Genomic DNA, 16,941 nt, shown 5'->3' with positions numbered 1-16,941 from the left:
CTCCTTTTGTCAGCATTTCCTTCTTGACATGACATTCTGGTTAGGGTTTAGTGGTTACTTAGGTATTTCTATTCATCCCTTTTCACATTAAATTCTTTGAGCACAGGGATTATATCTTCTTCATTTTGGCAAGTCCCAGAGTACCTCTCCATGCACCTTAAATGTAGATAGAAGCTCCGTCAATGCTTGAATACAAGAATGGTGAAGACTGCCAACTTTTTTTTTTTTTAGAACTACTGACTCAGTTTCGGGAATGAATTTTGTGCTAAGAAGGTACAGATGCCAGATGACCCAAATGTCATGGCTTCTTTTTCCCTCACTCTCCGCATTCAATCCATCAACAAGTCTTGTCAGCTCTACCTCTTTGAGATATCTCTAATCAAGCTTCTTTTCTCTACCCTACTGCTTTCTCCCTAGAACAAACCACCATCATCTCTTACCTACAAAAGCCTTTTTAACTGGTTCCCTGGCTTCTACTCTTGTCCTACCTAAATCCATTGGTCAGGTGAGATCTTTATAAAACTTCGATCATGGTAATCTCCTGTTAACAATGTCCATTAGCTTCCCACTGCACTGAGACTTAAATGTATGCTTCTTACCTTGGCCTTTGAAAATGCCACGATCTGGCCTTGGCACTTTCACAACCTCATCTCTCACTACTGTCCACCTAGCCCACTGTGGTCCAGCTCTGCTGAGCATTGGCCCTTCCTCATTGTCATGTTTGCTCAAAGCAGAGTGACTGGGTGCTCTTGGTTCTACTGGGGTACTCACTGTTGTTGGCTATCGTCCTAAGGCTTCATCTCCTTAGTAGTGGAGATGAGTTGAAGAGTGACCAGAAGTAATTCTAAGGGCTTTGAGACTTGACTCTGGGGGAAACCTCTGTGGGTTCCCTCATCCCCCTAAAAAGTAGTATCTCTAATACTGAGTTTGAGTGGAAGAAGATATTTGGCTTCAAGGGAGAAGAAAGGAAATCTTGTATTATTCCCATAACCTCCTTCCCACGGGATATGACAAATATTACTAATAGAAACCAGAGCTGGAGGACAAACATCCTCCACCTTCTTTATCACTCTGGGTGTTAGTTTAGGAAATTGGGCATCACAGCAGAAGCTGACTCAGAAGATGGTGCTCTGTGAACCTGTTGTCATTTTCCCTGTGTGCTCTCCAGAAGTCTCCCTCTGGCATCTTGTGAGGCACTCTTAGCTTTTGTATATACAGGAAAGTGAGAAAAACTCTCTTTCATTACTCAGATCCTTGACTTGCTCCCCTTGCTTCTAGAAGCTGTGAAATATGCAGTCAACCTCCTTGCCTTTGGAATCACTGACAAGAAGCAGTTTATGATGGGTATGTCTTATTAGACTATACCTAGAAAAACCAAAATATGCTCTCCAGCCCACTCTGAAAGAGAATTCCAAGTACTATGTTTCTAAAGTACTAAGCACTTTTTTAGCCCCTAATATTTGCAAGGCTCTCCTGCATAATTCAGTTTGCTTCTTTCCAACCTTGTTTAGAAAAAGAGGTGTTGGGGCACCTGGGTGGCTTGGTCAGTTAGGCGTCTGCCTTGGCTCGGGTCATGATCACAGGGTCCTGGAATTGAGTCCCGTGTTGGGCTCCCTGCCCAGTGGGAAGCCTGCTTCTCCTTCTCCTCCCTGCATGTGCTCTCTCTCACTGTTTCTGTCTGTCTCTCTCTCAAATAAATAAAATCTTTGGGAAAAAAAAAGAAAAGAAAAAGAGGTGTCCCCATGTTTTAAAGATTCCAATGTGAAAATGGATGCATGAAAACAGAAGGTCAAATATAAAGGCCCCAATCAAATGAGGTATCACTGTCTACTTGGAGAGCCAAAAGGCACCCCCTGACACACACCACAGCATTTGAGGGAGTCTTTCTTTCTACCATAGCATTCCCTTTCTTATTCTCTACCCTGGATTTCCTTTAGGTGGAGGGTGGAGAGGAAGACCCAGCAGATTTACACGAAAGAACTTGACCTGAGAATTCAGAGAAGTGAGGGGAGGTTGGAGGAGGTGCAGAAGGTGGGGTAGCAGAAGGATACCAAAGCCCTTTTTACATAAAATGCCCACATTTCAGATGACCCAAATTATAACTCTCCCAGACTAATGAGAAAGCCACTGTTGTAGAAGTTGTCTTTAAAATTACACATACACTCACACACACTTACACACACACACATACGTGTACGTGTTCCCCCTTGGTTTGGTCTATAATAAGAAAAGGTCTCTGGGTCACCAGGCTGCAAGGTCCCCCACTAACAGTGGGGTGTGAGTGGGCCTCCATAGCTCTGTATTCCTCCATGGTGATCAAGCTGCTTTTCCCCTATTTTGACAGATAAACAAGCCGTGCATTGTTCTGTCCACCGGTCTGTGTGCAGGCTTCCCTTCCTGCTGTGCGGGCCAGAATGAGCTTGGACTCCTTCATGTGGGGCAGGTGGAATGTGCTATTCAGGGGGAGGCTGGAAGAACTGCAGAAAGTAAACAGAGCTAATCAAGGACACTCTTTTGTGCTTCTCCTTATCTAAACACTTTCAAAAGAGGGAAGGGCTTGCAGTAGGTTATGGCCCACACCTCGGATTAAACACAGTCTCCAGCAACACAGGCCATATTTTCCTTCTTGCCCTGGATTGGGGCAGAGCCATGCTTCTCTCTCTCTGTTTGCCTCTAAGTATTGCTTGACAGGTCTGCTGGGAGCCAGGTTCAGAGACAAGTAGCGCTGTCAGAAGATACCGGGGGGGGGGCGCCTGGGTGGCACAGCGGTTAAGCGTCTGCCTTCAGCTCAGGGCGTGATCCACTGGCGTTATGGGATCGAGCCCCACATCAGGCTCCTCCACTATGAGCCTTCTTCTTCCTCTCCCACTCCCCCTGCTTGTGTTCCCTCTCTCGCTGGCTGTCTCTATCTCTGTCAAATAAATAAAAATCTTTAAAAAAAAATGAAGATACTGGGGGGACAGCCCACTAAGGCACTCGTTCCCGAATTTTTCAGCCTCCCTCTCTTCATCTCTCACAAGTTTTGACCAGAGGACTCTTCTGGAAGCTAGCTTCTGGCTTATGTGCCACTTTCACCCATATATGCCCATCCTCCTCTTGCACCCATACCCAGTTCTTATTTTCTGAGTGCTTGGAAAAGAAATAGTCATCTTGGGATGCCTGGGTGGCTCAGTCGGTTAAGCGTCTGCCTTCGGTTCAGGTCATGATCTCAGGGTCCGGGGATCGAGTCCTGCATCGGACTCCTTGCTCAGCAGGGAGCCTGCTTCTCCCTCTGCCTTTCTCTCTCCCTCTCTCTCTTTCTGACAAATGAATAAATAAAATCTTTAAAAAAAAGGAGCAGTCATCTTTACCTTCCCCCAAACATAAGAGGTTATACTTGGTCACATAATCTGGAACTCAACACTGCTAAGGGAGAGGATGCCCCTTTTACACCCCTCCCCCAGCCTCTTTTCCAAATCCCAGATTGGCCAAACTGCTTGTGTTCCTCTTTTATCTTCCTTTGCCTACAGATTTTTCAAGTATATGCTGTCTGTGCCCACCTGCCGTTCCTATCACCTCATCTGTGACTCCCCAACTCATCTGCCCACCCTGCCTCCCCTACCTCAGCAATCCCAGGAACATGATCGCACCTCTCATCATAATTTCCTCAACCTCACGTGGCTACTGAGAGGGCCAGACTACTATCAAACTCCTTGTTCTTTATTTTATTAGGAAGTGGGGATCAGCAGGCCTCATCAGGGAAGCACTGTTGGGCGATGGGTTGCCAAGTGGAAGGAGGAAGGCACTTGGTGACCAGAAGATTAGGGAAGGCCGGGTAACGACACGAGAAGAAACTGCTTATCCTGATGTTTTTTCGGGCCGGGGGTTATCCTTTCATGTACTGTTAATAGTACTGCATCGTGTATTGTCAAAGACTGGTGATCACCCCAGCAACATCACCATTACTGTAGAGCTTGTTAGAAAGTCAAATCTGGAGCCCACTGTAGACCTACTGACTCAGAATCTGCATTTTAACAAGATGGCCAGGCTATTTGTATGCCCACTAAAGTTTGAGAAGCTCTGCTCTAGATTACTAGATTTGGCTTTTGAACATTCTTTTATTATTTTTTTTAACTTTTTATTAAATGTTGTGTTCAATTCCAGTGTAGTTAACATAGAGTGTTATATTAGTTGCAGGTGTACAATATAGTGATTTGACACTTCCATATAACCCCCAGTGCTCATCCCATCCCAAGTGCACTCCTAACTACCCATCTCCTATTTCACCCATCCCCCACCCACCTCCCCTCCGGTAACCATTGGTTTTGAACCTTCTTTTAACTAGTCCTTTCATCTTCATTTGGATCGAAAAAGTTATTTTTCTTGCTATTAACAGTACTTTGCTCATTATTATTTTGGGTAGAAGATAATATTAACAGGAGGGACCATGTATTGAATGCCTGCAGGTGAGAAAATGGAAGCTCTGTGATATGCCCAAGGCCAAACAAGGAGTGAACAGTACAGCTGAGACTCCAAGCCAGATTGATATGCCCATAAAATCCCCAGCCTTTCCCTATAGAGTACTAACTACCAAAGGAGAGCCTATGGGCTCCTTTGGATGACACCTGCCTTTGTGGGAATAGACAAAATCAACCCAGACTTCCTTAAGGCGGTATAGAGGGAAGCCAGGGGAAGAGGCCTCTAGGCATGATTTACCCAGAAAGGAATGGCCTGGGCATACTTCTTGTCCTGAGGGGGCTCACGTCAGCCCTCTTGAGCCAGAAATTACTGGAATTAGGGACCAGAGGCCAAAGGAAACTGGAATGGGGATCAAGAGTATTATGAAGGAAAACCCCCAGTGCTAAATCGCTGAGAGAAATTAAACTCTGATGCCTAATTTGGGGCTTGGGGTATACAACAAACTCATGTGGGGCTGCTCTGCTTTCTGGCTATCGCACAGGTCAGTGAGGACATCATCTGAAGCCCCAGCCTGGGGCCCAGGACTCTTATATCCTAGCATGCTATAGCTGGAAGCATTGTTTGTTTCAGTGGAGCCCAATGTTTTATTTTGCAGAGAGGAAACAGAAGCTCAGAGAGGGGGAGTAATTGTCAGAGGTCACAGCAAATTCATGGCAGAGCCAGGGATGCTGACTCCAAGCGCCACTATTCTGGACTTGGGGTCTCTGCTGTGAAATGAAGTTTTCTTTGGATCTGCTCAGGTGCCCACAAGAAGTGCAGACCCTGTAAAATACTACCCAGACTGGTTTGTAAGTCTTTCTGTCTCAACAAGACCTTCCCCTTGGAAAATCTCTAGGTCACTTGCCCCCAGCTATGTAAAATAAGCTGTAGCACTTCCTACTTGCTCTTCTGGACCTGGAGGCCACTAGGCTTGGCCAATCCGGGCTTCCCTTTGCTGGGGCCCAGAGGACCTACGGAGATAGCTGGGTGGGGTCAGCTCAGTTCAGGAAGCACAGGAATTCTTTTAAGTGTATGTGTCTGGGGTATTTTTCTCTCTCACTTACGTGTATTTTTAAAAATTCTTTTTAGGCACTCGCTTTATCTTTCCCAAACATCATTTCCTTGCTCCTTTCCTGAGTTCTAGCAGTGGCTGGGGGCCCAGCTTCCTTATTGGCCCCTGAGCTGTGGAAGGGGGTGGGCCAGGGCCCAGAGGAGGCTGGAGTAGGGAACAGGGGGGCTGTTTATGCTGCTGGAACTGCCTTTCATCCTTCCCTTTGCCACCAGGGTGCTGGCTAGTTTCTGGAGCAGCGTCTTCACTCCCGTCCCGCTCTCTGACACTGGCTTTCAGTCCCTCCGGCTGTGGCCACATCTAGGTCCAACGGCTGATGGCCATACGTTGCCTTCAATGCTACTCCTCTCTGTTCTTGGAACTGGGACCTGACTGTGCCTGAGCTCCTTGGATCACACTCAGGAGCTGGGGCTGATGGCCCCTCATCTCAGGAGGTCTTAACAGGAAGGCAGATGGGTCCCAGCTAAGGGAAGATCCAGCCTGCAGAAAGGAGCCCTGGGGGCTGGCTGGAGGGGTTGTTGGGCACCTGAGCTGGCTGGATACCCAGCTTTCTCTGAAGCCATCTCCCCACCAGGGGCAACTTCCATGGTAGGTACTGCTGGTAGTCATGGCTGCCACCCCTCCCCCCCTTTCTGCTTTTTCCCCCCAATATCCCTTTCTTTCTGCTCCCCAAGAAAGTAACTTTGGGGTAATGAATGGTTGGGTACCTGAGCCAGCCTTGGGAGAAAGGGCTGGCCACTGGCGCCATTCCTTCCATGGCTAGGCCTGGAGCTGCATGGTTGGTGGTTGGCATTTTCTTGCCTCTCTGCTTATTTCCCTTCATCCCTCTTCCCCACTGCCTAAAGAGGGTATGGTTTAAACTCTGGGACCACCAAGACTTTCTTTTTCTGACTGCTTCTTGTGGAAATAGCAAGGAGAAGCCTCAGATAGGCAAGATCATTGAGACAGGTCCCTCTTTGGGGAGGAAGGGTCATGTGGCATCCTAGAAAGGACTGGAGGTTCTGAGCCTCATCCTCGTGGCAAAGCAATTTCAGCTTTCTGAAATTGGCAAAGCGATTCAGCTTTCTGTGTCTCTGTTTCCTCATCTGGAAAGTGGGGATAATAATAGCTCTTACTGATAAGGTTGGAGTGAGGACAGAATCAACTAATGGATACAAAGTGCTTAGTGCCTGGCACATCTTAAGTATTCAATAAATGGTCCCTGCTGTTATTATTTTTTTTTTGAGTTCATGATATGTCAGGCACTATGCCAAGTGATTTCACACACCCAATTGCTTTTAATCCAGGCTATAACTTGTGAGTAAGGGATAGTTATCTTCCTCATTTTACAGATAAAGAATCTACAACTCAGAGAAGTGACTTGCCCAAGGTCACACAGCTAGGAGTAGAATGTAAGTATAAACTGTCTCCAAGTCTAGGGATGTTTAGGAATAATACTAGACCAAGTATCAGACCCTATAGATAGTTTCCTCTTCTTTCCCAAACTAGGGCTAAAAGGCCCCAGCTCTAGCTGCAGTTCCTCTGCTGGGGTTTTTCTTTCCCCAGTTTGTGGTTTTCTCCCCATGGTCCCAAAGCCCCCACTGCCTTGCTTCCATCTCCTTTGGGATTGTTACTATTCCTGGAGAAACCCTAGTGAGTAGGGGCCTTTGTACGCTATGTTTCAAAGTGTGACAAGGGAGTGATGTAACAGAACCTTGACAGTGGGTAGACGAATCCAGTGGGAGTACTCTTGAACCATCAAGAAGGTCAAGTCTGAGCTGATAACCCTTGTTACAGACTGTGTACTATTTATTGACCACTTGTTATGCATCAGTCTGTGTCTCAGATGCTTTGAGAATATTATCCTTAATCCTCACAATAACTCAGCCAAGTAAGGATTATTGTTCCCTTTTTCAGATAAGAAAATCAAAGCTCAGATGGGTTAAGTGACATGTGTAGAGTCACACATCCAAAGTGGTAGAGTTAGGATATGAACCAAGATCCATCTACTCGTGTCTGTCTCCTTACTTACTGGCCTGATACAGTTGGTGTGATGAAATGACAGTAAGTAATATAAAAACATTATATTATTATGGGCCAAATTGCAAGGACTCCATTACTAAGGACAAGCACCCAGGAGGATATGGTACTTGAGCAGTACCTTGAAGAACAGATGGGATTCAGATTGACAAACTGAGAGGGGGATTCCAGGCCAAGGGGACAGAGCAATAATTAAAATTGATTGAGGGCTTACCAGACTTTCTTCTAAGCAGCTGACATGCATTATCTCATTTGTTCTTTACAACCGCATGTATTCGATATTTTATGTGCTCCATCTCCAGAGCCTGGGCCAAATTCTACTGGAAAACCAACAGCAAAGGCACAAAGTTGGTTGCAGGCCGTGATTGGAGCACAGCCATGGGAGATTGGGCTGGGTGGGTAAAGCTATCTTATAGACGGCTTTGAAAGTCAGATCCAGTTTATATTTGATGCAAAACAGGGTAAGAAATAGGGAGCCAGGGAAGATTCTTGAATAGGTAAGTGCCACAATTCAATTGGTGTTTGACACGGTATGATCTAAAAGCAATGACTGGAGGGGCACCTGGGTGGCTCAGTCAGTTAAACATCTGCGTTCGCTCAGGTCATGATCCCTGGGTCCTGAGATCGAGCCTCACATTGGGCTCCCTGCTCAGTGGGGAGTTTGCCTCCCTCCCTCACTCTCCCCACCTACTCACACTCCCTCTCCCTCTCAAATAAATAAAATCTAAAAAAAAAAACAATAAAAGCAATGACTGGAGGTGGAATAAGGGGAACCTGGCTGGGAGACTGACACAGTATTTTGGATATGAAATGTTAAGGGCCTGGACTAGAACAGAAGGTGTTGGTGGAAAGTTCTGTGGAGGAAAAGTGTGATTATGTGCAATAGTCTCAATGAAAATGGAGAGAGAGAGACCAGAAAGATATAAAAGAAGACTCAGTAGAACTCAGTGAGGGATTAGATGGTTGGGGAGAAGGTGGTATCAAGGCTGACCACCCAAGTGTAAACCCTGGACTCAAACTTCAGAAATCCTGGTTATGATTTGCTGCAACATGGACGGCACTGGAGGACATAATGCTAAGTGAAATAAGTCAAGCAGAGAAAGACAATTATCATATGATTTCTCTCATCTATGGAACATAAGAACTAGGATGATTGGTAGGGGAAGAAAGGGATAAAGAAAGGGGGGTAATCAGAAGGGGGAATGAAACATGAGAGACTATGGACTATGAGAAACAAACTGAAGACTTCAGAGGGGAGGGGGTGGGGGAATGGGATAGACTGGTGATGGGTAGTAAGGAGGGCACGTATTGCATGGTGCACTGGGTGTTATACGCAACTAATGAAGCATCAAACTTTACATCAAAAACCGGGGATGCACTGTATGGTGACTAACATAATATAATAAAAAATATTATTATAATAATAAAAAAATAAATCCTGGTTACGGAAGAAGGGCCCCAAATAAGGGAGGTACCCTGTTCTCCATTGTATCTTTCCTCAGTGCCTAGCAGCATAGGACATAGTAGACACACATGGCTCATAGTGTGTAGCAGTACATAGTACTTCCATGAGCTGCTTTATACATAGTTGCTAATGGGTGACTGCCACCTGAGAGTAGCTGGAAGGATTTCTAGCACCATGGCTTTGTGCGTGAGACTGTGGAACAGGTCCGCCACCTCCTCCCCCGCCAAGGTCTTCTTGTGCCTCAAGCCTCCCTGCTGGGCACTCTGAAACCCATAATAGAACACTTAGTTAAAAGTGGGGGCCTCACTTGGCTTTCTTCCCAGAAATCCTAGCCAGTGCTGCTGACCTGTGGCTCTGGTTCCTGACCTTTGACAAGCAGCTTCCCTTGCCCTTCCTCTCACACCTCCTTGTCCGTGTCTGGCATGTTACCACTCAAACCATTTTTTTCCCCAGCAAGGCCATTCTCCTCAGGGCTACCTTTTTAGGCCTTGGGCCTCTAGACCCGTGCACTGCTGGGATTTTCTGTGTTTCCGCTGGGGTGAGGAGCATTCCCAGCTAGGATAGAATCCAGCTCAAGTCTATCCACCACTGCTCCTGGGAGGTAGAGAGCTGATTTATCACACTAGATAACAAGCTTCTTCAAAACAGGGCCGCTTATCCTAGTCAACTGTGTACCCTCAGTGTCTAGTATGGAGCTTGCCACAGTAAATGACTGCATCAATTAATAAAGAAGCTCTCTCTCTCTCTCATCTCCTTCTTTGTCATCTTTTTCTCTTACTCTGTCATTCATCTCTCTATCACCCATTTCTCTTTATTATGTATTTCTCTATAATCTCTCTCAGTTTTCTTCCTTTCTGTCATTTGTTTTTCTTGGTATCCTCTCTCACTCTCATCTCATCATATACCTGGTCCTTCTGACATCTGTCTTTTTCTTGCTTGTTTGCTGTGTGCTTGCTTTCTCTCTCTCCCTCCCCCACCTCATCAGTCTCCTCCTAATCTTCTGGCACAACCGATGTCCCACGTGTGCTCTGCCCTTCCCCATGTCATTCTTCCCCACTTGCAAGGGCAGCGTCTTTTCACAGGGAGTATACCAGAGGACAGGAATGGGTCTTGCCTGAGCCGCTCAGTGCAAGAGGATGGCTGCAACCTTGAGCGCCAGGCAGACCCTGTGGTTGCATCCAAGGCCTTGGCCTCAGACCTATTTCCCTTTATGTACACCTGCCATGTTGAGCAGCCAGTCTCCTCTGTCAGCCTCACCCTGCGCCCTTCACCACTTTGTGCTATGTTCCTTGGCAGGAGTTGGGGCTCCTTGCCCCCCTCTTTGCCTGCAAATGCGGGCATCTCACCTCTGTGTCCATCTTATCCTTCACTCTCTCAGGGCCGTCACCAGGCTTCATTTGAATTAGCTCTCTCACTCTTACTCATCTGTAAGCTCTCAAGGGCCAAGACTGTGTTTGATCCCCAGAGCTGTGCCCAGACGGTACATATGACAAATGCTTATCTAATGAACAAGTGAAAATTGGAGGATTTGCAGCCTCGTGTTGACTTGTTTGAACTTCTCAATCACCTGCCTCTTCTTTTCTTAGAGAAAAATGGGAAAACTGACCAGATTGATTTCTTTTTTCTCAAAGAAAACTTAGGGTAGCTCACTGTTTACTGGGCAGCAGTACTCATTTCTTCCACAGGTACTTACTGAGCGTCTACTACTGCTGTCTGTGCTTGGGATACACCCATGAGCAAAACAGCCCCACGAAACCAACATTCTCTAGAGCCACACCTCACCCTCAGGATGAAGGAGATTTGAGTGCTGGGAGCTGAGGAGGGCCACTAAGATTCTTATATCAGCTCCTTGCAAGATGTTCTACTTCATTTAAGGGAAAGAGGGGGTGGGGGAGGAAGCTGCATGGGAAGTGATTTCAGCTCTGGTTCCCTAAGCTGACTTCCTGTCCCTTTCTTGCTATAGGAGAAACGCCCCTGTCAGTAGGCCGCACTCATGGCACGTGGCCAAGCTGCTGGAGGAATGCCCTGAAGCGGCCACCACCATGCATTTCCCTTCTGAAGCCTTCAGCTTGTCCTGGCATTCCGGCTGCAACACAAGGTGAGTCTAGAATCCTCCCCCTCAAGATGGGCTGGAGGATAGACAGCCTGGCTATGCCTCCTCTTCTGCTCTAGTCCCCTTTGGATGTTGCCAAGCCTAGTGTGCTGTGATGGAAAATGGAGTGGGAATCTGTAGTCCCTGGGTTCTAGTCCTTGGCTACTTACTGCTAATTCTCTGTGACTTTGGGACAGTCCCTTCCCTTCTAGAAAATGTTTCCTTGAAGTACTTACCTCATGTGGCTTGCAAGACACCACACTCTCCTGCTTCTCATCCTACTTCAGCAGCTGCTCCTTTGCAGTCTTTTCCCCTGGTTCTTTTGCACCCCTCCCCCACCGTCTCTTAATGCAGGGGGCGCACCGGGGCTCAGTACTGGTCCTCTTCTCTAGCTACAGTGACTCACTGGTGATCTCATCCAGAGTTCATCAGCTCTGTCACAGAGCCAAAGCCTTCAGACGGGACACCTCCCTGAATAACGGGGTCTACTTGCCATGAGGATCTCTCAATTCAGTGGGCCTGGTATTGCCTATTGTCAAGACAGCTGCCCAGAAGAGACAGAGAACTATTTCTGTGAAAACTCAGAGCGAGCAAAGCTGACCTTTCCCTTCCACAGCAAGATCTTCCCTCTCACGAGGAATTTCTGTGGATGAGGCTCAGGGAAGCCACGTGTTGGGTTTGCCCCCAGTCAATGACTTTATTTGGCATCGGAAGACAGGGGCTCCAAGCAGAGGCAGAGGCAGTTTTGTTCTGGAAGAATACACTGAAACGTATTCTGAGCTTGGCTCCCATTTGAGTGGGGGTGTGGTTGTTTGCAGCAGGAAGGGTGGTAGGGTGGGTGGCATGGCAGCTTCCCTTGCCAACAAGGAATTGATGGATTCTTAGCCCAGGGATCAAGTGAGCAGAGTGGCTAAGGGGCGAGCAGGGAGCAAGGATTAAGGAAGGCTGATCTGAGGATGTGTGGGCCTCTGCCACTGCTCAGTTCTGGCTTTCTGAACTGTGGCCTTTCTGAGAATAGTCTGCGACCTCTGGGGTTCTAGTCATAGGGAGTTACTGGCATGACTTGGCTCACTTTGGCTCTCTTTGTGGGAAATGGTACTTAAAATTCAAGGTTGTGTCTGATCCCAGTCCCTTCCTTGGTCTCCCTGGTTTGGCTTTGCTGTGGGGGATGAGGGAGGGATGGGTAGGCAGCAAATCTAATGTCAACACTAGTGGTACAGAGGGTGCTGATAACAATTGCAATTAAAACAAAAAGCAAAAGAGAAGCAGCTAGCACGTACTGAACCTTTTCTAGGTGCCTGGGCTGTGACAAGAGCTTTATATTTATTAACTGATTTCACCACAAAGCAACCCTCTGATACAGATATTATTATTAGTCCCATTTTTTAAAAGGTTTTATGTGTTTATTTGAAAGTGAGAGAATGAGATAGAGAGCGTGAGCAGGGGCAGAGGGAGAAGCAGACTCCCCGCTGAGCAGGGCGCCCGATGCGGGACTCGATCCCAGGACCCTGAGATCATGACCCGAGCCAAAGGCAGACGCTTAACCGACTGAGCCACCCAGGTGTCCCATATCAGTCCCATTTAACAAATATTATAGCAGAAGAGCTAAGACATTGGACTCACAGGGGCTTGGGTTCAAATTCCAGCTCTGCTTCGTTGGCACCTTCATGAGCTGGTCAGGTTACCTCGCTAAGCTTGTTTTTTTGCCTGCAAGGTGGGGATAATCTCTCCCCTTTGGTTTGAAATGAGCCATTGTAAAGTGCCTGGCACATTGTAGGCCCTTGGTAAATGGTCAGGCTTACTAGTATCAAGAAGAGAACAGGGGGTTGCCGAAATTCCAGCCCTGTCTGGGTCACAAGCTACAGCTGGGTGATAGTGAGAAAAATCACCTCCTCAGAATCACTTCCTTTTGCAGGGCTTGCTTTACTCCAGCAGTTCTCAAAACTGTGGTCCCTAGACCAGCAACGAGTACCAGCATCACCTGGAAACCTGTTAGAAGGACAAATTCTCAGGATCCACCCAGACATAGCACTCGGGGGGTGGGACCCAGGAACCCGGGTTTGGAGGAGCCCTCCCTGCACTCCTGAAGCACACTCAAACTTAGCAGCCACTGATTTACAAAATGGGCTGGCTGAAATTGAATCAACCCTTTACAGCCCCTCTCTGATACTAATATTCTATGATTGTCTCTCCTGGCAGAGAGCCACATGCTGACTCCCTAAGGACAGTGACGGGCCAGAAGCAATTCTAGACTCACTGGCGGCAGGGAAACAGCATAAGCCCCAATGGAGTTCTTACACGTTTAGTCTTTGGGATGTTGCCCTCTCCTGCTCCCATACATTGTCTTGTCTCCCATTTTACCACATCTCTGTGGTGCCCCCGTGTCCATATCTTTCGCTGTTTCCCTTCCTTCCTTTGTGGCCATCTCCTTCTTATTTGTGGCATGGGTGCCTCTGGGTTGCTCTGCCTTCTCCCATGACAGCGCTGGCCAAGCTGGGAAAGGGATCTGGTAATTTGGCTGACTAACCAGTGTGCCCTGTGTCTTGCAGTGACGTGTGTGTGCAGTGGTGCCCACTCTCCCGCCACTGCAGCACTGAGAAAAGCAGCTCCATTGGCAGCATGGAGAGCCTGGAGCAACCGGGCCAAGCTACCTATGAGGGCCACCTCTTGCCCATTGATCAGAACATGTACCCCAACCAGCGTGACTCAGCCTATAGCTCCTTCTCAGCCAGCTCAAATGCCTCCGACTGTGCCCTTTCCCTCAGGCCAGAGGAGCCAGGCTCTGCGGAGTGCCTCACACAAGGCCCGGGGCCAACTAAAGCCCCTAATGGCCGGCCCAGCGTGGCCGAGCCCTCAGGAGGTAGCCGGCGTGCCAACGGGGGCCACCTGACTCCCAGCTCCCAGATGCCATCCCGCCCGCAGGAGGCCCACCACTCAGCGCCTGCCAAGGCTGCCAGAGGCCCGCCGCAGCCTCCCGTGAGGCGAGACAGTCTTCAGGCCTCCAGAGCCCAGCTCCTCAATGGAGAACAGCGCAGGGCTTCTGAGCCTGGGGACTCCTTGCAGCAGAAGGAGAAAGTGAGCTTAGACACCGTGCTATCCCCGAGGAACCCTAACAGGTTCTGCTGCCTCAGCGGGCAAGACCAAGTGACAAACGAGGGCCATCAGGACTGTGAGCTCAGCCAAGCTCCTGAATCCAGCCAGCAGAGCTCTGAGCATCTACTGATGGAGGCCTCAGCCAAAGCCGTCGGATTCCCAAAAGTGTATGACAAAGCTTCCGGCATAGATTCCAGCCCACTCAACAAGGCTTCAGCAGAGCTAGCTAAGGCTCCTTCTTTTGGCAGCCCTCCACACCTCACAGGAGCCACAAGGCATCGCCATAGTGCCCCGGAACAGCTGCTGGCATCCCACCTACGGCAGGTACACCTTGATACCAGGGGAAGCAAGGGCCTGGAGCTCCCGGCTGGGCAGGATGGCCACGAGTGGACTCTGTCACCTTTGCACAGCAGCCACGCAGGGAAGAAAAGTCCATGTCCCCCTACAGGAGGAACCCAGGAGCAGCCCAGCAAAGAAAGAAAGGCCAGGAAAGTGGATGATAGGCCTTTGGGTTCAGGGCCCCAGAGCCCCTGCAGTTCCCCACACGGAGAGGCTGATGGACACCCTCCAGAAAAAGGTTTCCAGGACCCAAACAGAGCATGCCGAGCCGGCAGCGAACTAGCCAGCCAGCAGCCCTCTGCCTCTGGCTCCCTTGTTCCACAAACCAGGGATTTTTCGTCAACCGCTAAAGGAGCTGGCAGCACAGAGGCCACCGAAGAAGGGGCCAGTGAACCCAAGGAATGTGTCCGGGTGGGAGGTAGGCGGAACGGAGGGCCCCGGGGCCGCTCAATCCAAAACCGGCGGAAGAGTGAGCGTTTTGCTACCAATCTGCGTAATGAAATCCAAAGGAGAAAGGCCCAGCTGCAGAAAAGCAAGAACCCCTTGGCGCAGCTGTGTGACACTAAGGAACCAGTGGAGGAGACCGAGGAGCCCCTAGAAAGAACTCCACTTCCTGCCTCTAACTCAGCTCTTCTGTCTTCATATAAAATGCCAGCAAGTCCCAGAGACAAGCTCTTCAACAAGAGCGTGATCCTCAGGGCTCAGTCTTCCGAGTGCCTCAGCCAAGCCCCGGAGGGCCGTGAATCTAGGACAGGCTTGGAGGGACAAATAAGCCCTGGCCAGAGGCCTGGCCAGCCCTCTGCAGGCCTGAGCACCTGGTGGAAAGCATCTGACCCCTCCTCCTCAGACTCTGAGAAAACAAATGTTCACCGCGGAGTCCGTGGAGGTCACTGGAGATGGTCTCCAGAGCACAACGTGCAGCCACATGCGGCGCTAGCCATGGAAGGCCCTCCTAACCCAGGTGACAGCAAGGAACTGAAGGCTTCGACGGCCCAGGCTGGGGAGGAAGCCATCCTCCTGCCCTTTGCAGACAGAAGAAAGTTCTTTGAAGAGAGTAGCAAATCCTTATCCACGTCTCATTTGCCGAGTTTAACCACTCACAGCAATAAGACTTTTACCCAGAGACCAAAAGCTATCGACCAAAACTTCCAGCCGATGAGCTCCAGCTATAGGGAATTGAGGCACCATCCGATGGACCAATCCTACCATTCCACAGACCAGCCATATCATGCCCCAGACCAGTCATATCATTCTCTGTCACCCCTTCAGTCAGAAACTCCCACTTACTCAGAATGTTTTGCAAGCAAAGGTCTAGAACAATCCATGTGCTGCAAACCACTGCACTGCAGTGATTTTGATTACCGCAGGACCTGCTCTTACTCCTGCAGCGTCCAGGGAGCCGTTGTCCATGACCCTTGCATTTATTGTTCCGGGGAGCTCTGCCCTGCTCTGCGGAAGAGAAACATGATGCCAAACTGCTACAACTGTCGATGCCACCACCACCAGTGCATCCGGTGCTCAGCTTGCTACCATAATCCCCAGCACGCGGGCCCTGAGGACGGCAGCCTGACGCCTGGCAACGCCTGGAAGCCCAGGAAGCCGACAGTGCAGGTGAGGCCTTGGTTCTTGGTTGGGTTTGCTTCGTTATTCTCTTGGTGAGGAGAAAGCAAGGGAGATCATTGGGAAATATCACAGTTACAATCCCTTGGAACCGTATAGACCCTGGCTTCACTGAACGGTAGCTTCAGGACCCTGGGCAAGACGCTCAGCCACCAAAATTGCAGTTAACTTGTCTTGAGGGATGGGAGAAAATAACTTTTTTTTTCTTCACAAAACAGGGACAGAACCGGGATTTACATCCTGACTGTAAAACAGGTATCTGAGTGGCCTTGAGCAAGTCGCATGATTTTGAAAGGGCAAAAAGAGAATTTTTGCCTCATAAAATGGCCAGTACTGAGAAAAGTCTTATTACCTCATCTCTAAAGAGTAGGACAATAATGGCTGCCTCATAGATCACTTGTAAGGCTCAAAACAGGCCCAGTGCCTGACAAAATAGCACTTATTCCCTTCCATTTCCTGCTTACAAACTACTTGGAGCTGCAAACTTTGCAAATGTCCCCCAGGTTCTGCTTTTACAGATTTGATCTGTCTGGTTTTCTAAAGAACAAATCCTTATGCCCTTTTCCAGCCTATCTTTGCCAGAGACCCAGGGCTAGACTAGCTGTCGCTATACTCTGGTTATGACCTACCACCTCAACACAGGCCCCTGCCACATTCCTGCTCCGTGGCTTCCCTAGCACCACCTTTTGGCTGGTGCACTCAAATCAGATGTTAATCCCTGTGTCGAACTGTTATTGCATAGGCAGACACTTCTGAATGACTCAGTGTCTGACATTTCTCAATAACATTCTTCGAAAAAAGGAACCT

General features: G+C 48.7%; 1 protein-coding gene across 5 annotated transcripts in view; it reads left to right on the top strand.

The window, feature by feature from the left end:
- SHROOM4 (shroom family member 4) overlaps window positions 1–16,941 on the top strand; it is a 238,445-nt gene that overhangs the window by 184,545 nt on the left and 36,959 nt on the right. For 4 of the 5 annotated variants that reach the window (XM_034649348.1, XM_034649351.1, XM_034649349.1 and 1 more), the window contains exons 3-4: window positions 10,954–11,088; window positions 13,632–16,125. In XM_034649348.1, the coding sequence (XP_034505239.1) occupies window positions 10,954–11,088; window positions 13,632–16,125 (2,629 nt within the window). Of the gene's footprint in view, window positions 1–5,698; window positions 6,095–10,953; window positions 11,089–13,631; window positions 16,126–16,941 lie in introns of those variants that run through there. The other variant, XM_019809651.2, reaches the window with a different exon arrangement.

This window comes from Ailuropoda melanoleuca, chromosome X (assembly GCF_002007445.2).
Source record: "Ailuropoda melanoleuca isolate Jingjing chromosome X, ASM200744v2, whole genome shotgun sequence".
Lineage (NCBI taxonomy): Eukaryota > Metazoa > Chordata > Mammalia > Carnivora > Ursidae > Ailuropoda > Ailuropoda melanoleuca.
The sequence above is the reverse complement of the archived record's forward strand: the minus strand, read 5'-3'. Positions and strand labels throughout refer to the sequence as shown.